This window comes from Orcinus orca, chromosome 8 (assembly GCF_937001465.1).
Source record: "Orcinus orca chromosome 8, mOrcOrc1.1, whole genome shotgun sequence".
Lineage (NCBI taxonomy): Eukaryota > Metazoa > Chordata > Mammalia > Artiodactyla > Delphinidae > Orcinus > Orcinus orca.
The window spans coordinates 7,075,062-7,099,534 of record NC_064566.1 but is presented as its reverse complement, the minus strand read 5'-3'; the positions used below and the strand labels follow the sequence as shown (position 1 = coordinate 7,099,534).

The following is a 24,473-nucleotide window of genomic DNA, read 5'->3' as shown; positions in this document are numbered from 1 at the left end:
AGGGTTCTTTACCAGGTGACATGTCCTAAATCTTCTTTTTTAAAGAATTTGAGTTCTTGGAGGATTTCCCTGTATAGACACTTCCCCGAAACTTTTTATTTTGGAGCATTTCCAACCCACAGAAATATTAGAAGGATGGTACAGTGTACACCCAGTTATTACCATTTTGCCTCATTTGCTCTATCTTTTTAATATAAAAACTTTCTTCCTGACCTTCTGAAAGTAAGTTGCAGACGTCAGGACACTTCAGTATTTATTTCCATTGTCTTTCTTTAGCTTGCTTGGGCCTTATTTGGCTTCTGCAACGTGTGAATTCGTGTATTTCATCATTTTTGGAAAATTATTGATCACGTTCTCTTTAAATATTGCCTCTACCCCCTTTCTTTCTCCTCACCCTCTGGGGCTCCAGTTAAATGCATCTTAGATCTCTCTATATATCCTCTATGTTTCTAGTCTAATTCTGTACTTTCTTTTCTTTTGTCTCCCATGCTGTATTAAGGACGAGACAATGTCTTCCTGTGTACCCTGTAGTTCACTCATTCTCTCTTCAGCAGTGCCTATTCGCTTTTTCAGCAATTTATTGTGTTCTTAATTTTGGTGTTGGTATTTTTCAGTTGGACGAGTTCTATGTGGTTCTTTAAAAATTCTGTTGTGACACTTCTTAATAGAAATGTGTTGCCTGCAGATATTTTTACACTTGTCTTTATCTTCTTTAAACACAATAAGCAGTGTTATGTTATGGTCGGTATCAGATAATTCCAGCATCTTAAATCTGTATGGGTCAATCTGTGCTTTATACTGTTTGCAATCAGTTTTTTCTTTCTTTCTTAATTTTATTTATTTTTAGCTGTGTTGGGTCTTCATTGCTGCGTGTGGGCTTTCTCTAGTTGCTGTGAACAGGGGCTACTCTTTGTTGCGGTGCATGGGCTTCTCATCGTGGTGGCTTCTCTTGTTGCAGAGCCCGGGCTCTAGAGCACAGGCTCAGTAGCTGTGGCACATGGGTTTAGTTGCTCCGCCGCATGTGGGATCTTCCTGGACTGGGGTTCAAACCCGTGTCCCTTGCGTTGGCAGGCAGATTCTTAACCACTGCACTATCAGGGAAGCCCTGCAGTCAGTTCTTGTGCAAGGTTTCTTGTTTCTTTGTGTGTTTGATTATCTTTGACTAAGAGCTGGATATTGTATCTGAAAAAGTGTTTTTAGAAATAATTTGAGGCCTTGGATGACAGTACGTTCTTTCAGAAAGGATAGTGCTTGGTCCCAAATATGCTTCCTTCTGCTAGGTGACTAGAGGCATTATAAGGATGGGTCCACTTAATCCAAGTTCAAGGCTTGAGCTTCCCTGGACCACCTGGATAATATGATTCTGGACTACTAGTCCACAGAAGTTAGGATCCCATCTTAAAGTGGGCATGTATTGGTAGTAGGGTATCTGACTTCTACCTTGGGCAGGCTCTGGGTTTTGATTTTGACCTTCCCCACCAAAGACCACCAAACAACAGCTTAGCTTCACAGTTATATCTTCCAGATCAGTAAATGTCCCCAGGACAAAAATTGCCTTGAATTCTGGGCTTACAGCTCTGGGCTTCAACCTCTTAAATGTCAGCTCAGGAATTCGTCACTATACTACTAGCTTGTCAATGCTTTTAAGTTTTTTTTCACTTCCTCTGTTTTCTTTAGTTTGTATTCAGTGGGAAGGTTGGAATTAAATACCAAATCAGGTGGGCTTCCCTGGTGGTGCAGTGGTTAAGAATCTGCCTGCCAATGCGGGGACACAGGTTTGAGCCCTGGTCTGGGAAGATCCCACATGCTGCAGAGCAACTAAGTCCATGAACGACAGCTACTGAGGCTGTGCTCTACAGCCCCCGAGCCACAACTACTGAGCCCGTGAGCCACAACTACTGAAGCCCACGTGCCTAGAGCCCACACACCGCAACGAAGAGTAGTCCCTGCTCTCTGCAACTAGAGAAAGCCCGCACGCAGCAACGAAGACCCAACGCAGCCAAAAATAAAGAAAGAAAGAAGATAATTTTTTTTTTTTTTTTTTTTGCGGTCCGCGGGCCTCTCACTGTTGTGGCCTCTCCCGTTGCGGAGCACAGGCTCCGGACACGCAGGCTCAGCGGCCATGGCTCACGGGCCCAGCCGCTCCGCGGCATGTGGGATCCTCCTGGACTGGGGCACGAACCCGTGTCCCCTGCATTAGCAAGCAGACTCTCAACCACTCTGCCACCAGGGAAGCCCCAGAAAATAATTTTTTGAAAACTACCCAATCAGGAGCCTGTCTCCCTGACTGTAATTTTTTTTTTTTTTTTTTTTTTTTGGTCTCGCAGCTTGCGGGATCCTAGTTCCCCCACCAGGGATCGAACCCGGGCCCTCACAGTAAAAGCGCCAAGTCCTAACCACTGGATTGTCAGGGTATTCCCATCACTGAACATAATATTAAGCAGATCCCCTGGGTTTTGTTTATATTTCTCCCTGCCCCCACTGGGTAACAGCAATCCCATTTACCCTAGAGAATTAAAATCAGTCACCCCAGCCAACAATGGTACCCACTTTTTACTTTGCCCAGTGGCAGGTGGAACTCAAAATAGCCCACTGGCAGTCTCAGATCCTAATTTAGAGAAAACATTTTTGTGCCCCCTGGTGGAAGCATTCCTTCATTGGGTCCTAAAGGCTCTAGATCAGCCAGAGCCCTGAGCGGCAGAAACAGAAAACAAACATTTTGCAAAAGAGTCATTAGTTGAGCTTGCAAGAGGCTGCACCCCGACTTCCACTGCTTGGTTCCTGTCTGTAAGAGTAACACTATATATATATATCGGTCACTGGTTCAGAGCATAGGGAGTATCTGTTATTCAGTGATGGAATATTTCTTAAAAGAATCCTAAAAGAATCAAAAGCCATTGGTGCTGCGCTCATAAACTGCCTTTCCAATAATAGAGAACTAGCCTACTTATCATTTCTAATATTTTTTATTTAAAATTTTTTATTGAGACATACCTACAGAGAAGTGCACAAATCTTGTGTAGGTCAATGAATTTTTACAAAGTGAATAAACCTGTGTAACCCAGATGAAGAAAAGGAACATTACTAGGCACCTAGTGCCCCCCACTCCTTGTTATTATCTTCCACAGGGAACCACTTTCCTGAATTCTATCCCCATAGGTTAGTGTGTCTGTTTACATAACTTGATATAAATGGAATCATACGATATGTCCTCTTTCAAAATTGGTTTCTTTTATTCAAATATTAAGTTTTTTGAGATTCATTCGTGTTGTTGTGTAGCAATAGTTTGTTCTTTTCAATGTTGTTTAATCCACTCTAGCACTGTGGGCATTTGGGATGCTCCAGTTTGAGGCTATTACAATTAATGCTGTTGTGAGCATTCTCATACAGGCTTTCCCATATATGTATCCACGGACAGAATTGCTCAGTCATGGGGTATGTGTGCACTCAGCTTCAGGGCTCGCACACTGTCTTAGACAGTTCAGGCTGCTGTAACAAAGTACCACAGACAACAGACATTAACTTCTCAGTTCTGGAGGCTGGGAAGTCCAAGATCAAGGTGCCAGCAGATTTGATTCTTGGTGGAAGTCCACTTCCTGGTTTGTAGACGTCTGCCTTCTTGCTGTGTCCTTACATGGCCTTTCCTCATGGAGAGAGATATTTCTGGATTCCTTTTCTAATTAGGGCACTAATCCCATCATGAGGGCCCCACCCTCAGACCTCCTCTAAATCTAATAACCTCCCAAAGACCCCACCTCCAAATACTATCACACTGGGGGTAGGGCTTTAATATATGCATTTGGGGGTCACAAACATTCAGGCTGTAATGCATACTTTTGACTCCTGCTTTGGAGTCACCTGTGATACCCACAATCATTTGGGGGTACAAGAGTGCACCAGGATTGTTGCTGGGTGTCCTTCCAAGCCGCTGATGCCTATTCTGCAAGTTTGTGCAAGGTAGGCAATGAAAATACCTCTCAACTCTCATCTGCCAAACATGATTTTAAGGCACAGTGATGGTAAGATGTGTCCTGATTCTGAAATATTAAAATGGGGGTGGGGCGGGGAATAGGTGCATCTTAGAATTGCTGAAATAAGATATATTACCAGGACCAAAGACCAAGCCCTGGTGGCTCTGACAGTTACAGGCGGAAGAGAGGATGGAGAGCCAGCAAAAGAGGTTGAAGGTGAGCCTCTGTGATAGCATAGGACAGCCTCTTTGTGAAGGTGTGCCAGTGTGATAGGGGGACAGCCAGAAGAGTGCATGTCTCAGAGACCTGGAGAAGAGTTTGAAAAAGAAGGGAATGGTCAGTGGTGTCATGGGGGTTGATAGGCTGATAAGGACAGAGAGGAAATCTCTAAATCTGTTGAAATGGAGGTCGTGGTGTCTTTGTTAGAAGATGTTTCAATGAACTGGGGGAACAAAATCCCCATTAAACTGGGCAGAAAGAGACTTGGAAATAAGTCAACAGAGATATGGAGTATAAACAGAATATGTGTTTTTATAGGGTGAAAAGAAATGGGGTGACAATCAAAAGCAGCATGGGCTTAAGGAAGGGCTCTGATTTTTTTCAAAGTCGTATTTGTAGATGAATTTGCGTGATTCAATAGTGAAGGAGAAATGAATGGTACAGAAGATAGTTGCAGGAGGGAAGTTCTTCATGGAGGTTACGAGCTTGGGAGTAGGAAGCAAGGGAGAAGAGGCGGGCATCAATTAAGTTGGTGGCTTGATATGGTGGCAGGAAGGTGGGGGAACTTCTGTCAGACCCCCAATATTCAGGTCAAAGATCTGCCAGGTTCTGGGAGTTAACTTCGCCCTCCCTAAAATGGGCACATGTTTGGCAGCCCAAGTGGACTGTTCACTCCTCTTACCTTCGAGTACCCACCAACCCCTGGCCTGTAAGTGAGGGTAAAGGGTTAACCATGAGGTTAAAGAAAGGTCGGCGAGGTAGCAGGACGCATGAACTCTATCTAGGCCACCTCTGGGCCTGCCAGTTCTCCCCAACCTCTCACCTTCTCATTTTTGGACGGGCCCAGACGCTCTCTCTCTCCTCCCACTCCACCAGGTGGAAGAGGGAGAACTGGAGCCAGAGTCTCGGGACGCGCGCCCGTCTCCGTCGCGCCTGCGCATTCGTCCCTCGTCTCCATGGCCCAGGAGAACCGCAAGTATCTCGTACTCCGTCGCTCGCTCTCGGGCGCGCGCGCACGGGCGGCGCCTGCGCAGAAGGACGAGGAAATTGGTTCCCCGTGCGGCCCCAGCGCCTGCGCGCTGCGGGCTCCGGGCCTCTAGGCCTGAGGGAGAGGAGCCGGGAAGATGGCGGCTGTGGTGGAAAATGTAGTGAAGCTGTGAGTGGTCGTTTCGATCTCTCCTAGGCCGGGAGGTCTTGTAAGGGGCCTGGGAGCAGGGGGCGGCATGGGAAGGGACGAGGCGGAGAGAAGGACGTGCCCGGGAAGGCATTGTTGCGACTCCTAGTGGGGAGGGCAACAGGAGACTCCAGAGAAGACGTTGCGCTTCTTTGGAAACTTGTGGAGGCCCTGAGGGTGGCCCACAGGAGCCCCTAACGGGCAGCCTCCCTGTGGGGCTATGCGGTCTGGGCGCTGCCTTCATGCTGAGGGTTTCCAGAGTATGGCGCCCTTGTTGCGTACGAGAGACGGTCCCGTGTTCGCTCCCGAGACGTCTCAGTCCGGGGGAGCCGGGCAGAGGGCGGACCCGGGAGTGGCCCGGCCGCCGACCCCTTCTCATCGGCTGCACGCAACCGGCCCTGGAGGAGCGGGCTCGGCAGCCCTGGCGCTGTTAAGCACTCTGGGCTGTTTTATTCTAAACAGCCCCGTGATGTTCCGGGTGGCGGAGGGGGCGGCGGGTGGTCCTTGAGTATCAGGTACCCGAGACCAAAAATATTCTTGGGAAGAATTTGTTGAGGAGCAGATACAGAGGGAAAGAACTTCAGGGAATAGGGCCTTTGCGCCGCCCAATCCCAGCCATCCAAAAGCGGGCATTGGACGGACGCGGTCCAGGCCGCCCTGCCGCCCAGAGGGGCATCTAGGCCGTCCGTCTTCGCTGTGCAGTACTCTTGGGCTAGGCAGATTTCGAGCAAGGTTAAAGTTAATGGTTGTTGGGTAAATGGAGAATGGCCTGTTAGCTGTGAGTTAAAGATGCCTTGGGACTTGATGTAACCCAGCCTCCTCCCTGCAGAAGAATCTGAATGAATTTTGCAATGGGTTCATGCCCCCCGTGGGCGAATACAGCAAGCTCCTTTGATGGGTAAGTTTGGCTGGCTGCAGAGGTAGGAAAATTGAGAGCTGTCTGGGTGTCTAGTTTTGGATTTTGACTGAATGACAAGGTAAAGGTTTGGGAACTCTTCTAAAGGACTCGCAGCTTCTCATCTGTCTTTGCGGTGGGCTGAGCCCCACTCTTCCCAAGAGCCCTTTTTAAGGGTACATTTGCTTCTCTCCCTCCCCCTGCCTGGAGCCTTTTCTTTGAGAATGCTTTCCCACTTCCATTAAGCTAAGTGCCTTCTCCTTCTCCTCTTGTGGGTTGTTGTTTTTTTTTAACTTGCTTTCAGCTCCATCCTGCTGCCTCTTTCAGCCACCCCTCCTCCCAACGCTATTATCTTTCTCTCTGATCTGCCCACTCCAGTTTCCCCAGCTCTCTCTTCAAGCTGACATTTCCCTCAATTTAGGAATGATGCTGTTGATCCTTATATAGTTATCCTTCCTGACTCAGATGTTCTTTCTTTGTTTCCCTCCCTTTCTCTTTGTTGACTCCCCCTGTCCCATTGTAAGGGGAGGTTTGACACAGGTTTCATGCTTCTCGAAAAAGAATCTAAGCTTCTACTTTGGAAACCTTACTGTACTGGGGGAATGTCAGACTAGCCTAGGTTTAAGAGTTATACGTAGTGAGATTCTTTATGTTGGAAGACTTTCATCGGGGAAATAGGGGTAGCGACCCTTTTGTGTGATGTTAGAAATGAGGGTTTGGCCATTTAAGTAGAGCATGACTTATTTCTCTTTAAAGAACTGTAGAGATCGTGAGGGTCACCAGCCACTGGTTCCTGAACACCAGTAATGAGAAACCACCTTTCTCCTCCTCAGTTCTAGCTGTAGAGAGCTGTGGACCACAGTTAATACATTTCCCTACAGAACTTGCCCTTTAAGAAGGGACTTGCCGGCTTCCTGTACCATATTCTCATCCTGGAAAGAGGTGCTTTTCTGGCGCTTCTCTTGACCATGGTGTGCCTAGTCTTCTGACAGCTGAGGTTATACATCGAGGTCAGGACTACTAGCTCATCTTTTCTGACTTGCACCTTGTTCTGGGAGAAGAATTTCCCTGTTTATAAATTTTCTGTCCCTCCCAAATGTGGTGTCAGAATTGAAACGATCTTTAAGGGGTCTTACTAGGGCAAAATAATGGTATAAAATAGCTATGGTTGCTGACTGGTTTTGAAATCCTCTGAGTTAGGTAACGAGATCTGGAGAATGATGTTACCTTGAAATTTCTTGAAATAGGAGCCTTAGATTCTTAAGAGATCTCTCTCATTCTCTCTTGCTCTGTCCTCGTCAGATCCTCTCTTCCTCCAACTGGTGTTTCATTCTCAGCTCTCTTACTCACGAGGCAGTTTGCCCCACCTTCCGAAATCCCACTTAACTCTCAAGAGCTCTGATAGAACATCTCTCATCCATCCCCCCCAGCTGTTTCCAGCTTCCTTGTTCTGACTTTGCAGCTCTCAGCCTGTCTAGCCCTTCCTTCCATTTGACTTACAGTGTCAGTGTCAATTCTCATCAGTGGAAACAAAGGAGCTGCTGCACTCAGCCTTGTTTATCCAGTTTTCCTCTGTTTAGTGAGGACATGGCTGCCTCCTAAAGGCGAGCAAATATGAACCTGTTCCCTTCGCTCTACTGTCCAATACAGGATTCATGCCTACCTCAAATTACAGTCATTACGGCGGTTGAATTAAGCCAGGCTGTCTTGTGGTGTCACAAGATGTGTGTGCAGTGCGTGTCTTTTTCAGCTGCTGGGAATGTGCTAAGCTGTGCCTAAGGGGTCTATTGTGGCTGCCCAGTGAAAGCCCCCCTCAGATTCCAGAGAAGGGTTTGTTGCTGTAGCTTGAGTTATGGACATAAACAACAGAAGACCTCGGTTCAGCTTCTTTTGCTAGGAGTCTCCCTCTTGTAGAATATGTCAGAGCTTATCTAGTTCAGCCTCCCCAGTCAATAGCATAGGAACCTGAGGTCCATGTAGGCTGATTAAATGTCCACATTTATGTGGTGACTTGCAGCCAAGCCAGGTCTTTTTACTCCTTAGTCAAGATGCTTCAGACACCATCGTGGGTACTGAGGATATTGTGGGAAAGAAATCATCTCTGCCCTCATTTTGTTTATTTTGAGATTGATTGGATATATAAATGTGAATATAGTTAAAGTTCCCATACTAAAGTACTTGTTAAACCCTGAAGCATGAGAACAAGATTGGTTCTATATACATGCTTCTTAATTTATTTACTTTTATTTTTGGCTGCATTGGATCTTCGTTGCTGTGCGTGGGCTTTCTCTAGTTGTGGTGAGCTGGGGCTACTCTTTGTTGCAGTGTGCGGGCTTCTCATTGCGGTGGCTTCTCTTGTTGCAGAGCACGGGCTCTAGGTGCACGGGCTTCAGTAGTTGTGGCTCACGGGCTCTAGAGCGCAGGCTTAGTAGTTGTGGCGCACAGGCTTAGTTGCTCTGTGGCATGTGGGATCTTCCCAGACCAGGGATCAAACCCGTGTCCCCTGCATTGGCCGGTGGATTCTTAACCACTGCACCACCAGGGAAGCCCATACATGCTTCTTAGAACCAGATAACTCCTGGCACTGTGCAGTTTTGCAGCTTTTTAAAGCACTTTAAAAAATCAGATTTCAAATTGAATCTTTTGAGTCCAAGAAGTTTCTTTCCTAAAAAATTTGATGGTGTGAGAATGGAGAATGGAGAATGTCCTAGGATAGGCCTTTGAGCAAACAGGTTTTGTATCAGTGTAATGGTACTCAGTAGAAAGTAGGCTTCGAGAGTGTCCAAGTATTTTCTGATGTTTTCCATTTATTGTAAAATTAGTATATAGAATTAGTTGGCTAAACACCTAGTTTAAGGTTCAGAAGATATAAAATGGCACATAGGAGAAAGTCCCCTAGTCACCTGGTTTTTCTCCTTGGAGGCCTACAGTTTCTTTTCCACCAATTGGCTACATAAATGGTGGCATCCTATAACACTGCTCAGCCCTGTACCTTTTTTTTTCTAGTTGTCTTGGAGATTGTTTAATGTTAGTACACGAAGAGTTTCCTTTTTTTTTTTATGGCTAAGTAGAATTTCATTGTATAGATAGAGTTAGTATAGAGTTTGCTAAATATAGTTTCATAAGTCTCCCAGACCTTTTTGAATTCTTTTCTCATTTGTAAAAAGGAGCTAACCTCTGCTTCTCAGAATCCTGAGGGTTAAGAGAAATAGCATCTTGGCTAGCACAGGGTTATACTCTTGAGAGGCACAGAATGAACATTATTTTCTTCCCCTCTTTGTGGGTTAGACTAAGGTCCGATTAGACACATGATGAAATCCTGTGTTCCTGACGGTAATTTATTTGTAAAGTACCTTTCCTCATAATGACTTAGTGAAGGGGCTTGGTGTCCCGTGAGGCAGAAATGGTAGCAAATGAAAGCAGAGTGACACTCTCCAAGTCCCTTGAGCCTTCTAGAGAAGCAGATGGCAAGTGAAAGGGATAGCTCAGCACCAGCCCCACACACGCACGCACGCACGCACGCGCGCACACACACACACACACACACACGCACGCGCGCGCACACACACACACACACGCACACACCTGATCTTTGTCTTTCCTGCAGCCTTGGGGAGCAGTATTACAAAGATGCAATGGAGCAGTGTCACAATTACAACGCCCGCCTCTGTGCTGAGCGCAGCGTGCGCCTGCCTTTCTTGGACTCACAGACCGGAGTAGCACAGAGCAACTGTTATATCTGGATGGAAAAGCGACACCGGGGTCCAGGTGAGGGTCCACTCAGGAGCACAAGGAGGAAGAAGCGTCCTCATCTTAGGTGATGAGCCAGCTGAAAGGGTTTTCCTTACTGCTTTCCACCCCTGGATGACTATAGTCTTCCCATGATTAGAAGCCCAGGGAGGATGAAGCATCTTTGTTTTCTGCAGGCTGCACTGCTGAAGCTCTTCTTGGGCTCCTGGAGAGCTATGTGTTAGCCAAGGCCTCTGAGCTTACATCTGTTTTTCTTATCCGCACCCCGTCCCCAGGCCCTCACTGTCCATATTCCTCCCTTGCTCTAGAACTCAGTCAGGGCCTACTCATGCAGAAAGTGTTTGGTATTATTTTCTAGGGTTAGGTCTTGACTTCTCTCTCTTTTTCCCTTCCACAGGATTGGCCTCTGGGCAGCTGTACTCCTACCCTGCCCGGCGCTGGCGGAAAAAGCGGCGAGCCCACCCTCCTGAGGATCCAAGACTTTCTTTCCCAACTATTAAACCAGGTAAAGCACACTCCTCCCTGAGCAGGGGCATAGCCTGCTGTGTAGCAGGAGGCCTGCCAATCACCTGTTACGTACCAGGCCCAATGCTAGATCCTAAAGACGCTAAAATGAATGAGATGCGATTCCTTCTGTAAAGAACTCAGTCGAATAGAAGAGACAGGTAAACAGATAAGTTATGGTGCCAAGTGAACCACAGTGTCTTGGTTCCTGGGCAGCCAGAGACCAGAAGACAGTGACTGGCTAGTGGCTGATCTAGCACTGTATACACCCGGAGAGGTCTGCTTTCCGCCCTTCTGAGCCTCGCCTCCTCCTGGCCTTGCCTGCAGACACAGACCAGACCCTGAAGAAGGAGGGGCTGATCTCTCAGGACGGCAGTAGTTTAGAGGCTCTGTTGCGCACCGACCCGCTGGAGAAGCGAGGCGCCCCGGATCCCCGAGTTGATGATGACAGCCTGGGCGAGTTTCCTGTGACGAACAGTCGAGCACGGAAGGTACAAGATTAACACTGTGGTTAAGGGAACTTTGATGGAAATCAGTCTCCTCTTCATCAGAGGCCACCCAGTAATCAGAATAGAAGTAGAAGCTGTGGGGCTGGAGGCAGCCACCTGGACTTCTGTTCCTGCTCCATTTCATAATGAGAACTTCATTGTTACCTTCCAGTCTTTGCTGCTCCTTTCCTTCTAACTACAGACTCTCGTTCATCTTCTGTTGCCACCAAAGTTTTTTGGTGCCTGGGGTTACATGGGTGATGCAGACCTGGTCTCTGCCAACAAGGAAGATAAAACTGTACATAAAAATAATAAGAGCTAAAAATATGCCAGGCACTGTGCTAAGTGCTTTTCCATCATCTTCTCCAGTCTCTACAACCTTATGAAATAGGTATTGTTGCCCATTTCACATATAGGGAGGCTGCAGCAGATCAGTGGAAAAAAAAAAAAAACTTCCCACCAGGCCACCCAAGCAAGCAGGAAGGCTCTAATTTAAATCTGGGAAGTGAGGTGTCGGAAGGGAACCACCACTAACACGCACCTAAGGTGGCAGATCGGAGGGAGGAGAGGCCACAGCTACTTGGGGTATCAGGGAAAGTTTTATGAAAACACGGGGTTTGATTTAGCCACTTGGAGATGATGGGAAAGTCATTCCAGGCTAGGGGAGCAACATGAAGAGAGGCGCAGAGGAAGGAGAGCCCAAAGCACTGAAAGAACAGCAGTGAGGAGTGAGGCTGGAGCGGAGGGGCCAGGTCACAGAGGAGGTTCTGGGCGGCCTCGGCCAGTCCCATCATGCGGGAGCTTTTGGATGTTCCTTATTTCTGCCCATCCTAATCTTCCTGTCCACTCAGCGGATCCTAGAACCGGATGACTTCCTGGATGACCTCGATGATGAGGACTATGAAGAAGACACTCCCAAGCGTCGGGGCAAGGGGAAGTCCAAGGTGAGGGGCCAAGTGCTGCCTGCAGCCTGGGGGCTCAGGTAGCCTGCAGAGTCCCACTGTTTTATTGCTCGTTGTTGCCATTTTCCCTCTTGAGTGAGATGAGCAGCCAGCTTCCGGGAGAGTCTAACTCCTCAGGCCTAGACACCTTATTAAGGGCTTTTTTTTGCTCTTCTTCACAGGGTAAAGGTGTGGGCAGTGCCCGTAAGAAGCTGGACGCTTCCATCCTGGAGGATCGAGATAAACCCTATGCCTGTGACAGTGAGTGCCTCACGAGTGGGTGGGTAGTCCTTGCCTTGGACCCAGCTCCTCAGGAGATGAGAGGAGGGGAGGTTGTGTCCTTGTTCAAAGTGGTAAAACAAGCCTGGACTCTTGTCCTGCCTGCTGCCTGGTTCCCTCTGAGATCCCTGAGAGGCCCTGGCCTCCGCTACACAGTGGGTGAGCCCTGCATGCTCTGGGGGAGATTGCCGTCCTCGGGGTGGGGGTACCCGTGAGGGGCACACACAGCAGGCAGGGTTGGCCTCAAGTAGGTGGCATCCAGGTCTGCTGGCCCCAGTCAAGTCAGGGCCCCAGGAGTCCAACACTGACTTTTTCAATGTCTGTGCTCTCTCCCCCTTTTCTCTCTCTTGCCCACTTCTGTCCCTCCACCCTGGGAGCACCATCACCGCTGGGGTTTCTCTCTCGTTTGCTCCGCTTTCCTGCTGCTGCCGCACCTGTCTCAAGTGTACCAAGGCCTTCTTCTCATGACTTTTCTTTCTGTCTTTCAGATAGTTTCAAACAAAAGCATACCTCGAAAGCGCCCCAGAGAGGTAGCTCTCTCAACTTTTCAGACTTTTGGTTTTCCTATCCCTTTTTCCCTCCTCCCTTGTTCCTGCCTATCATCTGTGATGCTAGTTGTAAAGTCTCTGGAATGGCATGGGGACAGGAGCAATGGGCCTTCTGTGTGCTCCGCTCCTCACGGTCCTGGAAGCTGCCTTTACCACTGCTTGTCTCCCACAGAGTTGCTCCTAGGGCTGCTCGGGCCCACTGCATGGGGTGGCTTCAGAAGCATTATAAGGAACCCGTTACAAACAGATCCCTCTGCTCCCCCTTCCCCAGAACAGACACATAGTGGTCCGCTAACGTTCCCCACCATCCCGCCACCCCCTCCTCCCATCCCTTCCCTGTTCCTTTCCTGCTGCCCCCTGCTCTTCTTGGTATCACTGCTCAGAACTGCGAGATGCCTCGTGGGGATCTGCTTCCCTTGCTGGTTGGGGGGTGGGGGGTCGGGCAGGGCACTGATGTGGGAGTGTCTTTGAGTTTCTTTGGGAGACAGCTACCCCAGCAGACTCAGTTGGTAGGTTATCCCCAGGAGATCCACCCCCTAGCTCCTTTATTTGGGCAGAGATGGGCTATGTTATATATGGAGTAGCGTAAGCCTCCTTCATTTACTGAGAGGTAAAAAAGTTTGGAGTCTCTGCTACCTTTCCTCCTTCCTGCCATATTGCAAGACTATAGAAATTTCCTCTCCCTCCTGACCTGGAGCTCCCCAGACTATTCCCAGGGCAGGCAGTGATGGGGCAAGGGCTCAGCCTCCCAGACAGCCTACGTGGAGGAGTAGAGGTGGCCGTGGGCTGGAGTTTAGTAGGGAGAAGAGCCATGGAAGCTGGAGAGCCCCAGGCCTGATGTTCCTGGCCACGGGGAGGCGGCTGTCACTCACTAAAGGCCTGTCCCTGAGCAGAGCTGATGGGGGTGATTACCTCTGCCTCAGGTGGAGCCCACAGCTTAGAGGGGCAGGGATGTGGCACTCTGGGATCCTGACACCTTTCTCTGCAATCTTCTCCGCGCTTAGTTTGTGGAAAACGTTACAAGAACCGACCAGGCCTCAGTTACCACTATGCCCACTCCCACCTGGCTGAGGAGGAGGGCGAGGACAAGGAAGACTCGCAGCCACCCACCCCGGTCTCCCAGAGGTCCGAGGAGCAGAAATGTAAGCTGCTGTCAGAGGCGGGGCAAACAGGCGTCGGCCTGGTTATGAAAAGCCCTCCCTGCAGGGATGTTGAGAGACCCAGAGGCCCACATGGGTATCATGAAAGTTCTTCCCTTTCTCCCTGTAGCCAAGAAGGGTCCCGATGGATTGGCCCTGCCCAACAACTACTGTGACTTCTGCCTGGGGGACTCCAAGATCAACAAGAAGACAGGACAGCCCGAGGAGCTGGTGTCCTGTTCTGACTGTGGCCGCTCAGGTACCTCCAACCCAGGGCCAGGGCAGCCCTAGCCGGCACCCAGTCCCCGAGGGGCTCGTGGCTTGCCAGCATCCAGCGGCTGTCACAGTCACCCAGGTCACCTCGCTTCTCCCCGACCTCCGGCTGCCTGTTTCACTCGCTCCCCCCACAGGGCATCCGTCCTGCCTCCAGTTCACCCCCGTGATGATGGCAGCCGTGAAGACCTACCGCTGGCAGTGCATCGAGTGCAAGTGCTGCAACATCTGTGGCACCTCCGAGAACGATGTGCGTGTGTCATCCCGTCCCGTCCCACCCCCGCCCCCAGCACGCTTCTGCTCAGCTTCTACTGTACTTTCCACCCGTGGGAACTTTGATTTGTTGGGCAGGTGTTCACTGAGTACCGACTTGGTGTCAGACACTGTTTTAGGCAATAAGCACGCTAAAGGCAAACAAGGTCCCTGCTTTCATGGGGTTTACGTTCTTGCGGGAACAAGCAATAAGCAAGGAAGTGGGTGACGTTTTTATGCTCTTCCATGAAGAAGGTGAAAGCAGTAATGTGGCAGAGAGTAACTGGATAACTGATTCAGATAGAGACACCTTTTCTGAGGAGGTGGTGTTGGTGTTGAGGTTTGGATGATACAAAGGAAACAGTTCAAGATTTGGGGAGAGAGTATTCCCAGGAAAGAGTAGCCAGCAAAAAGGCCTAAAGGCGGACACACTGGGTGGATTGAGGCCCCTGTGGCCGGCTGGAGCCCTCCTGCAGTGGGAGAGCAGGTAAAAGATGAGGCTGGAAGGCAGGTGCCATCAGCTCCGAGAGTCTAATCAGGAGTGATGTGGTTTGTCTTACGTCTTAAAAAGGTAACTCTGGCTGCTCTGTGGAGGACAGATTGGGAGGGAACAATGTGGAGGCCATGAGATCCGTTAGGCGGCTGGTGGCGTCCAGGTGGGATGACAGTAGTGACTCTGTCTGGGTGGAAGTGGACAGCAGTGATTTTCTGTCCAGAGGGTCCCATGTCTGTTCTTACTGCCATCTATCCTGCCCCTCCTGGAATTAGCAGTCGTGTCTGCAGAAGCCCTCCTTCCTACCTGTCCTCAGCAGCCCAACTGAGGCCCATTAGTCATTCACCTCCCCCCTTCCTCTTCCATCTTGCCTTCTCTAGGACCAGCTGCTCTTCTGTGATGACTGCGATCGTGGCTACCACATGTATTGTCTCACCCCGTCTATGTCTGAGCCTCCTGAAGGTAGGTTTCCCTGATCTCTTACTCAGAACAAGTATTTTATTAGTAACTTGGAAAATCGCCTGTACGGTTAAGTGAGTTCTCGTATCAGTGATACATTCTTTCAGATTAGGGAGTAGGCACATTGCCTTCACTCAGTTCAGAGTGCTTTCCTAGCATTGCAACTTTGAGGCTTTAATGTTTGTACATTACCACCAGATAACATTTACAAACACAGAAAATCGACAGCCTGAGAGAAAACAGATGCTGAGCAGAGAATAATTACCAGAAGGAGAGATTTGTTTTCCTCCAACAAGTCTAAGAAACTCAGTTCGTAGTTTGTCTGACGCGAGACTAGTTTTAGCACTCCATTCTCGACAGATGTGAGCGTTTGTTTCTGCCAGTGTGGGGGAGGGAGTTGAACCTGGAGCCTGAGTGGGTCACTCTGGCCCTCCAGCAGTGCTTAACGATGCTTCAGGTTTATGGAAGGTCTTTGACAAAACCAGTGGTGACACCAAAAAGTGGCTGCCTCGCCGCAAGTCCTCTTCCAGCCAGGTGTCTGTGCCGAAGCCCCTCCTTTATAGAAATTCAGAAGCTTACTCAGGAGGACACGAATGCCTAGTAGCTGTTACTGTGACAAAGGATGTGGGCCAGCATTACAGGCAAGAGAAGGTAGCTCACTGTCATGTGGGCTGACTTGTAGTGTAGGTCAGACTGCTGTCCCCCCCTAGAGAAGGGGGCCACTAACAAAGTCTGAGGGTCCTGCCGCAGCTGCAGGGGAGCACTCGGCTTTTTCATCTGTCATCCCGCGTTTATAAGCTTCATCTGTCATGCCACGTTTGAGGAGAAGTAGTGTGCTTTTGGGGTTTTTAACCATAAAATACCAGTTCACAGGCACAATTCTACATTAACTGTAGAAAGGCTTTCCTAATGACGTGCTGTCAGACACTGAGGTAGTGGAGGGTTGCAGGCAGCTCGCGGGGGGGCCCCGTAGAGCCATCAGATGGTCTAGGCTCTAGGTCAGGGGTTTGCAAACTGTGACCCTCTGGCCAAACATAGCTGCAGCTAGTGTATATAGCTCACAAGCTAAAAATGACTTTTACATTTTTTAAAGAGAGTTTTTTTTAAAAAAAAAGATATGGCTGAGACTGTATGCGGCTCACAAAGCCTCAAGTAGTTAGCGCTCTCCGGCTACTTACAGAAAAGCTCATCAACTGCTGCGTGTTTACCTTTGGGTCAGAAAGGATCTTACCTTTTTGAGAGTCACGTATCTCTGAAGAGCTGATAAAAGCTGTGGATTCTTTCCCCCAGAATAATGTTCGAATACACATATGTACAATTATGCTTATAACTTCAAGGCATAAAGGGCTAATTTTCTTTCTCAAAAAAAAAAAAAGCATAGAAGAATCCAACCATAGCAAATATTAATAAACAAGGTATGAGCTAGTTATTTTTCTCATAAGGGACATTATTTCCTGTTTTTCTATGAAACCAGACTTGGGTCACAACAAGTTGGGTCATCACAGTTGGCCCCCTTTCCTCTGATTGGGTCCTCAGCCTCTCTCAGGCACCTAGTGACGGTGGGGAGCCCTTCTCATCTTTCCGTGGTCTTCACAGAAAGCTGTCTTATGTGGAATCAATATTGGTTTCTCTAGAGCCTCTATTCATGATCTTTATTCTAACCTTTGGGGCCATGAGAATGAAGTGTGGTTCTTCTGTAATCACAAGTTTAAAGCTTTTTAAAGCTTTAAAAAAGTTATATCTACCCAGGTCCTCTTTAGTGATTCTAAAGAATCACTAAGAGGGCCTGGGCATCTATATTCTGAAATAGGCCTGTAGGCGATTATTTCTTATATCTCCATTGAGAATTATTTTTCATGATATTTGAAGGCCTAGAGTTCCTCCCTGCTCAGGATAACTGTGAAACTTTGCTACTGCAGAACATCTCCCATCCTGCCTGTAGCTAATCCTGCTACTGGAGGTGAGGTATGGGGAGTAGAAGAACAGCAGATGAGGATTGTGCGGGGCCCCTCCTAACCCCGTTATGCTTCTCTGCAGGAAGTTGGAGCTGCCACTTGTGTCTGGACCTGCTGAAGGAGAAAGCTTCCATCTACCAGAATCAGAACTCCTCTTGATGTGGCCACCCCCGATCCCCCATACATCTAGGGCTGTTTCTCTCCTGTGTTTCATACCCACCTTCCCTTCCTAATCTCTTTCACAAGTCCAGAGAACCTCGGGGAGGTCGTGCCAACCTGCCTTTGGCAGCAGCAAGCTGAGGTGGCAGCTCTGACCGCCTCTGGCCCCAGGCCCTCAGGGAGAACGGAGCATCACACTGCCCCAAGGCATACCTGTGGGCCCAGCTTCTCACTGTTCTCCATGAAGTGCATTCACTCTGTCTGCCTTGGGCCCCGGCCCTGGTATTCACAGCGTTCAAACCGTGTCCTCCGAGAAAGAGTGGGAGAGCAGCTCACTTCTCTCAGTTCTGCCTCCACTCTGGTCCCCAGGGTTTTCCCTTCCCCTGGAGGTGAGCCAGGCTGGGGCCTCTGCCAGAGCAGCTGGGAGTGAGAACTGAGCAAGCTTGCAAGAAGCTTCCGGTGCCCTCTGTGCTGCTTAGCCTCACAGCCTCCTTCCCCCAGAGTGGCTCTCTGCGGCTCTCAGTTCCTGCTACCCAGGATCCTTTGCCTGAGCCAGGATGCTCTTGGTCACCCTCCTGGCTCTATCCCATTCCCACCACTCCACCCCAGGGGGAGGAGCAGCTTCACCTGATTGTTCCTTGTGCTTGCCTGGCTCACTGTCACAGGCCCTGGTCTCTAGTGACTGAAGCATTCCCCACCCTTGTTATTTCCTGTCTTCTGCCTCCCCTCCTCATTCCCTTTGGTTTTGTGGGGAGAGGGGAAGCATTAGGGGGCCAGGCCAGCAGCTTGGGGGCCACAGGGAGATGTTGGACAATGTGCCTGTTTTTTAACTCGATGAAAAAGCCTACCTCCGAAATCCCCTTTTAGTTCTTCCTGGACCTGGGCATTCAGCTCCTGCCCTTAACTGAATTGGGAGCCTCTGCCTCCTGCTCTGTGTATCCTGGCTCCTGGGTGGTGGGGAAGCCACATAGACATCCCTTTCTTCCCTGGCACACTCGCTAGCAGCTGGTAAGGTCTTCGCACCCTGATTCTTCAGTTTTCTGCCTGGTGACACATTAAGTAGTGGGGCGGGGACAGTCCATGCCAGGACACCCTGGAGTGTCCTTCCCCTTGGCTGTGGGAAGGCCCTAATTCACTGTCACTTTGGAGTTGAGGTGTATTTTTTTTTTTTTCTTTCTTTAGTTCCTGTATACTAAGCATTAGTACAAATAAACATTTTTACACAGAGCCCTCTGCTGGATTGTTTATCTCCAAACTCCCTTTCCTGGTTAAGGCCACTTCATCCTAAATCTTTCTTCCTTAGGACAGTGGCTTTTTTTTTGCGGTATGCGGGCCTCTCACTGTTGTGGCCTCTCCCGTTGCGGAGCACAGGCTCCAGACGCGCAGGCTCAGCAGCCATGGCTCACGGGCCCAGCCGCTCTGCGACATGTGGGATCTTCCCGGACCGGGGCACAAACCCGCATCCGCTGCATCGGCAGGCGAACTCTCAACCACTGTGCCACCAGGGAAGCCCAGGACAGTGGCTTTTAAATGTTTTGAAGCATAGCTTTTACCCCCAATTAAAATTTTTGCTTAAGCTCAATAGATTAAGTTGATATAAAATTGGGTATTTGTTTAATTTCTTATGTAAATTAGATAACAATTTTTTTATAAAGAACAATGAAGTTTTGATTAATACAAAATTTGGGTTAAAAAATAACTTTAAAATCCTGTTTATTTCTGTATTTTTGTTGGTTTGGAGGAAATTCTGCTGGATTTGTATATGCAAGTGGTGACAGGTTTGTAACAGCTGACCTGGCGATTTCAGATACTTAAAAATAGGTCCAGAAGCTTGATTATAATGACAGGAAAATTAATGACATCACAGTGAAACACATGAAACCTTTCTGCACGAGTAATGAACATGAGCAGAGAGATACCTCAGCCTTGCTTGGCTGACGTACTTTCATTGTATGCAGTGTGCATGAACTCAGCCCATAGCGCAGCGCTGCAGCCTTCCCCCAGGCATATATACGTGCGCAAAAAGGAGTTTCCTTTTCCTGCAGAAGTTTTAAAGATTTGAATCAGTTATGAACCCCCTGAAGTATCTTTAAGGTTTTCTGGGACAGTCTGAAAGCCACTGTTTCCTACTGAAAGGTGTGGCCTGGGCCCTTGTGTTCAGTTAAGTAAGCAGGGTGCTCTAGTTTGGGAACTGTTAGGGACAGCACAGCCCCCATCCTCATGCCTTTACATGGAAGTAGGCCTGGAGCAGAGGGAGGAAAGCAATGAAATGATCCTTGGTGGTTCAGTGGTCTAAGGCGAGAACAGATAAAAGGAAAATGTAAGAAATGAGGATGCTGATGAGAGCACTAACAGGCATAAGAGGAAATTTGGAAAGTTTGCAGGCGGTGGATTTAGGATGGCATACAGAAGGATGGAAGAGGGGTCAGGATTGGGATGGGAAGGGAAGCCTATGAGAAAGCAGACTCATCTGTGGCCCCAGCCTTCCAATCAGAGCTGTAAAGGGAGAGGAAAGGAGGCTAGATCTGAATGGGGAGCACTAGACCCCAGGTTAGAAAGTCTATATTTGATTGCAAAGAACTGAAGGCTACCAAGGAAGGGAATAATATTAAATCTTGGGGCTTCCCTGGTGGCGCAGGGGTTGAGAGTCCGCCTGCCGATGCAGGGGACACGGGTTCGTGCCCCGGTCCGGGAAGATCCCACATGCCGCGGAGCGGCTGGGCCCGTGAGCCATGGCCGCTGAGGCTGCGCGTCCGGAGCCTGTGCTCCACAACGGGAGGGAAAAAAAAAAAGAAAAGAAAAAAAACTAAATAAAAATTAGTCTTTGGGACTTCCCTAGCTGTCCAGTGGTTAGGACTCCACACTTCCAATGCCGGGGCACGGGTTCAATCCTTGGTTGGGGAATTAAGATCCCGCATGCTGCGTGGCATGGCCAAAAAAAAAAAGAAAATTAGCCTTTTCTCACCCTAAACCAGAACTGGCCCCAAGCAAGTAGTTTATTGTAGCCGGGCTGATAGACGTGAGGCCCGTGCTGTCCATGGTAACATGTTTTGCGTAGCTTAAAACCTTCCATTCTTTAAAAAAACACTCAATGAGGGGTATTAGACCTGTTTGGCAGATGAGGAAGCTGCCTAGGGTCACGGCTAGGAAGACCTCCGGCGTTCACGCTGCCCAGAGTCTCGTCAGGCCCCGAGGGCCGGGACGCCTGAGGCTGGCGGCGCCTCCAGGACTCCCGCCGCGTCCGGGATCCGCCTCGCCGTCCCTTAGCACTGGAAGCTCCGTCCCCCGGGGGACCCGGCGACCCGCCACTTTCGCGATGCCCAATGAGACTTAGCCAGGGGCGGGATGGACGCCACCGAAGGCCAATCTAACTGGGCCGGGGCGGGGCTGAGGCGGTGGGAGCTGAACTGCGGACCGCGGTCTTCCCTGTCGGGAGAGGGCCCGGCGCGGGCGGCGCGCTCGGGGCCCTGCTGTGCGCGCGCCCGCCACCCGCGCAGCCCCTCTGTCCGCTCCGCGCGTCCCTCCCCTGCTCTCCCGTAACCGCCGGGATAGGGGCTCACGAGCCGGGCCGGGGCCGGGGCGGGAGCCGCGGGACGAGCGCCTGAGGTGGGTGCGGAGCGGGAGGCGGGGAGGTGGGGAGGCCTGGAGGCCCGGCGGGCGGATAACTGGGTCCGCCCTGCCGACGGACCCCGGGTCACCGTGGGGAGAGGCCGGCCGGGTTGCGGAGCCCGACTCCCGGCCTGCCTGGGTCCCGGACGCTCGTCCCCGCGCCGTGGTACCCCTCCCTGGCCACGACCCTCCCGGCTGAGGACACCCCGCCCCTCTCGCTGCCCGCGGCCTCCTAACCCCTCTCTGGCCCTTCGTCGCCTGTGCACCTGCCCTTTCGGCCTTGTGCTCCTACTCCCCCTCCAGGCAGGACCCTGGCCCAGCCTTACCTGCTCAGGACCCAGCACCAAATTAGACTTGCTCCTTCAGCCCCCAATCCGTCCCTCTTTGTCGTCTGTACACCTGTCACCTCAATTCTGTTCATTCACTCCACCACCCTGCCCCGAACATCTTCATCTACATCCAGGCTAGGCCATCATCCCCCCACCCCCTCCCCCTCTCAGGGATTCCTCCCGCCAGCTCTGATTATCCCTACACCTGCCCCACTCAGCCCCAGGCCCCCTGTCCTCGCCCGTCCACTCTCCTTTGTTGCCTCTGCAGCTGTCCCCTCGGCTCTATTCATCCCTCTCCCCCAAACCCCAGCCCAGACTCCCTTCTCCCTCTGACCAGGGGGCCACTTCCTCTGGGCTCTGTTCTGTCATTTCTCCCCACTGCTCACTCAGCCTGGCCATTTCCCTTCCTTTCAGCCCAGCCCTCTCACCTCCCGCTCAGGGTACCCTCACCCTCTTCCAGCTGGTCCAGTCTTCCCTGGCCTCTCCCCCACACCAGCCTATCTCCCAGCCTCATATGTCTCTTTTCTTACTGACCTCCTCTCCCAACACGAGTGGCCTCCACCGTTGCCCCCGCTCGCCGTTTCCTCCCCACACAGGTGCTGTGGAGACACCATGGAGCTGTGCAGCAAGAAGAAGCTTCACGCCCTGTCCCTGGCTGAGAAGATCCAGGTGCTGGAACTCCTGGATGAGTCCAAGATGTCCCAGTCGGAGGTGGCCCGGCGCTTCCAGGTCTCCCAGCCCCAGATCTCCCGCATCTGCAAGAATAAGGAGAAGCTGCTGGCGGACTGGTGCAGTGGCACGGCCAACCGGGAGCGCAAGCGCAAGCGGGAGTCCAAGTACAGCGGGATCGATGAGGCTCTGCTCTGCTGGTACCACATTGCCCAGGCCAAGGCCTGGGAGGTGACGGGGCCCATGCTGCTCCACAAAGCCAAGGAGCTGGCCGACATCATGGGCCAGGACTTTGTGCCCAGCATTGGCTGGCTGGTCCGCTGGAAACGCCGAAACAACGTGGGCTTCGGGGCCCGCCATGTAGTGGTGTCTCCGTTCACCCCTGAGCTGCCTCCCCCAGCTCCCACGCCCCAGGCCCAGCTGCCTCTTTCTCTTAAAGATTTCTCCCCAGAGGACATTTTTGGGTGTGCTGAAGTGCCCTTGCTATATCGGGCAGTGCCCGGCAGAGTGGGTGTGTGTGATCGGGTACAGGTGCTGTTGTGTGCCAACAGCAGGGGCACAGAGAAACGGCGGGTGTTGGTCAGTGGGCTCCAGGCTGCCCCAAGATGCTTCTTTGGGGTCAGCAGTGAGGCCCTGCCCGCCTCCTACCACCCTGACCTGGCCATCCCCTGGTCAGAATGGTTGGCACAGTTTGATCGGGACATGGGGCGGCAGGGCCGACAGGTAGCCTTGCTGCTGGCTGCCCGAGTGGTGGAGGAGTTGGCAGGCCTGCCCGGGCTCGGCCACGTGAAGCTCTTGCCTCTGTCCGCTGCTAGCACCACGCCTTCCCTGCCCAGCTCCGTGGTCCAGGCCTTTAAGGCCCATTACCGGCACCGTCTGTTGGGCAAGCTGGCTGCCGTCCAGAGCGAGAGGGCTGGTACATCGCTAGCTGAGGCCGGGGCAGGCATCACAGTGCTGGATGCTCTACACATGGCAGCGGCGGCCTGGGCCAAGGTGCCTCTCCAGCTCATCGTGAGCAGCTTTGTTCAGGAAGGGCTGGCTCCAGGCAGAACGGCCCTGGCCCCGCACAAAGCCTCGGAGATGCCACCCGTCCCCGGTGGGCTGAGCCTCGAGGAGTTTTCCCGCTTTGTGGACCTGGAGGGTGAGGAGCCTGTGTCTGGAGTGTGCAAAGAGGAGGTGGGCACCGAAGACCAGGGTGGGGGTGGAGAGGACGTCTTGGAGCCCCTGCCCACCAAAGCCGACGCCCTCCGGGCTCTGGGCACGTTGAGGAGGTGGATTGAGTGCAAGGGCAGCGGCCCTGAGCTGTTTGCAAATTTCTACGCCTGTGAGGAGGAGGTGGAGCGACTCTGCTGCCTGTGAAGGGCCCTTCCAGCCTGTGAGGAGGAGGTGGAGCGACTCTGCTGCCTGTGAAGGGCCCTTCCAGCCGGAGCCCCTCCTCTCCTGTTTCCCATGGAAACGCCCTCGCTCAGAAGGCAGATTGGGGGCTGGTCTCTTTCCCGTGGAAATGGAGCTTTTGTGAAAAGCGTTGAAGGGAGACAAGTTGGGGGACTAAGTCTAAGCTCTGAGCGAAAGTTCTCCAAGCCCTGAGAAGAGGGTCTAAAGATGGGGTGTCAGGGAGAGAAGCTAGGCTGCATGGTTTCTGAACCGCTGTGGAGTCAGGGACTTGGGAAGGTGGAATTCGGGCTTTACAGACAGGCCGATCCCTTGAATTCTGCGTTAAAAACAGTTCTGCTTCTGGAAATAAAGTTTTTAATCAGAAAAGAGGCCAGGGTGTTATTTTCACGGGAGAAGGGTGAAAACGTTCACCTCAGATTTTTTTTTTTTTTTTTTTTTTTTTTTTGCGGTACGCGGGCCTCTCACTGTTGTGGCCTCTCCCGTTGCGGAGCACAGGCTCCGGACGCGCAGGCTCAGCGGCCATGGCTCACGGGCCCAGCCGCTCCGCGGCATGTGGGATCCTCCCGGACCGGGGCACGAACCCGTGTCCCCTGCATCGGCAGGCGGACTTTCAACCACTGCGCCACCAGGGAAGCCCCACCTCAGATTTTTAAATTGATTGCTGGGGGTCGCTGCAACGCGGCTGTCGAGCTGTGTGCGGATGACCAGCAGTGAGCCTCTCCTGGCAGGAGGGACTCCCAGGACGTGGGGACTCCTCATGGGCAAACAGGCAGATCCCAAGTATTGCCCAGGACATTCTGCTGCTCTGATTTCTCTCTCAGATTGCCATGGTAGGGGTGGTGTCTGAGAAAGAAGGGGACAAGCTAGGGACATTCTAGGGGAACAAAAAGGAGCCAGGGGAATTCCTTGGTGGTCCAGTGGTTAGGACTCTGCACTCTCACTGCTGAGAGGGCGAGGCTTGGGTTCGCTCCC

At 51.2% G+C, this 24,473-nt stretch overlaps 3 protein-coding genes across 9 annotated transcripts in view; all 3 read left to right on the top strand.

Annotated features, from left to right (window-relative positions):
- CDC42EP2 (CDC42 effector protein 2) overlaps positions 1 to 24,473 on the top strand; it is a 111,196-nt gene that overhangs the window by 10,241 nt on the left and 76,482 nt on the right. The gene's annotated exons all lie outside the window — the stretch shown is intronic.
- On the top strand, positions 5,189 to 18,726 carry DPF2 (double PHD fingers 2). 5 transcript variants are annotated; one of them, XM_033416377.2, is made up of 13 exons: positions 5,229 to 5,346; positions 6,194 to 6,262; positions 9,867 to 10,027; positions 10,407 to 10,514; positions 10,841 to 11,004; positions 11,853 to 11,945; positions 12,125 to 12,203; positions 12,710 to 12,751; positions 13,774 to 13,911; positions 14,039 to 14,167; positions 14,319 to 14,431; positions 15,307 to 15,388; positions 17,423 to 18,726. In XM_033416377.2, exons 2-13 carry the CDS (start codon positions 6,204 to 6,206, stop codon positions 17,497 to 17,499), a joined length of 1,245 nt encoding a protein of 414 aa, XP_033272268.1. In that variant the 5' UTR covers positions 5,229 to 5,346; positions 6,194 to 6,203; the 3' UTR covers positions 17,500 to 18,726. The 5 variants fall into 5 exon arrangements, with proteins under 5 accessions (XP_033272288.1, XP_004264398.1, XP_033272268.1 ...); XM_033416397.2 differs by lacking the exon at positions 6,194 to 6,262 and having other exon boundaries at positions 5,189 to 5,346; XM_033416404.2 differs by lacking the exon at positions 12,710 to 12,751 and having other exon boundaries at positions 5,231 to 5,346.
- On the top strand, positions 20,321 to 24,171 carry TIGD3 (tigger transposable element derived 3). 3 transcript variants are annotated; one of them, XM_049713100.1, is made up of 3 exons: positions 20,321 to 21,105; positions 22,034 to 23,441; positions 23,493 to 24,171. In XM_049713100.1, exons 2-3 carry the CDS (start codon positions 22,050 to 22,052, stop codon positions 23,514 to 23,516), a joined length of 1,416 nt encoding a protein of 471 aa, XP_049569057.1. In that variant the 5' UTR covers positions 20,321 to 21,105; positions 22,034 to 22,049; the 3' UTR covers positions 23,517 to 24,171. The 3 variants fall into 3 exon arrangements, with proteins under 3 accessions (XP_049569057.1, XP_049569056.1, XP_049569058.1); XM_049713099.1 differs by lacking the exon at positions 20,321 to 21,105 and having other exon boundaries at positions 21,112 to 23,441; XM_049713101.1 differs by lacking the exons at positions 20,321 to 21,105; positions 23,493 to 24,171 and having other exon boundaries at positions 21,112 to 23,474.

Coding starts and splice junctions, on each gene's coding strand:
- DPF2 (XM_033416377.2), top strand. CDS start 6,204: ATGAATTTTGCAATGGGTTCATGCCCCCCGTGGGCGAATACAGCAAGC. Junction 12,204..12,709: donor TAAACCCTATGCCTGTGACA/GTGAGTGCCTCA, acceptor TCTGTCTTTCAG/ATAGTTTCAAACAAAAGCAT. Junction 15,389..17,422: donor TATGTCTGAGCCTCCTGAAG/GTAGGTTTCCCT, acceptor GCTTCTCTGCAG/GAAGTTGGAGCTGCCACTTG.
- TIGD3 (XM_049713100.1), top strand. CDS start 22,050: ATGGAGCTGTGCAGCAAGAAGAAGCTTCACGCCCTGTCCCTGGCTGAG. Junction 23,442..23,492: donor TCTACGCCTGTGAGGAGGAG/GTGGAGCGACTC, acceptor TGTGAGGAGGAG/GTGGAGCGACTCTGCTGCCT.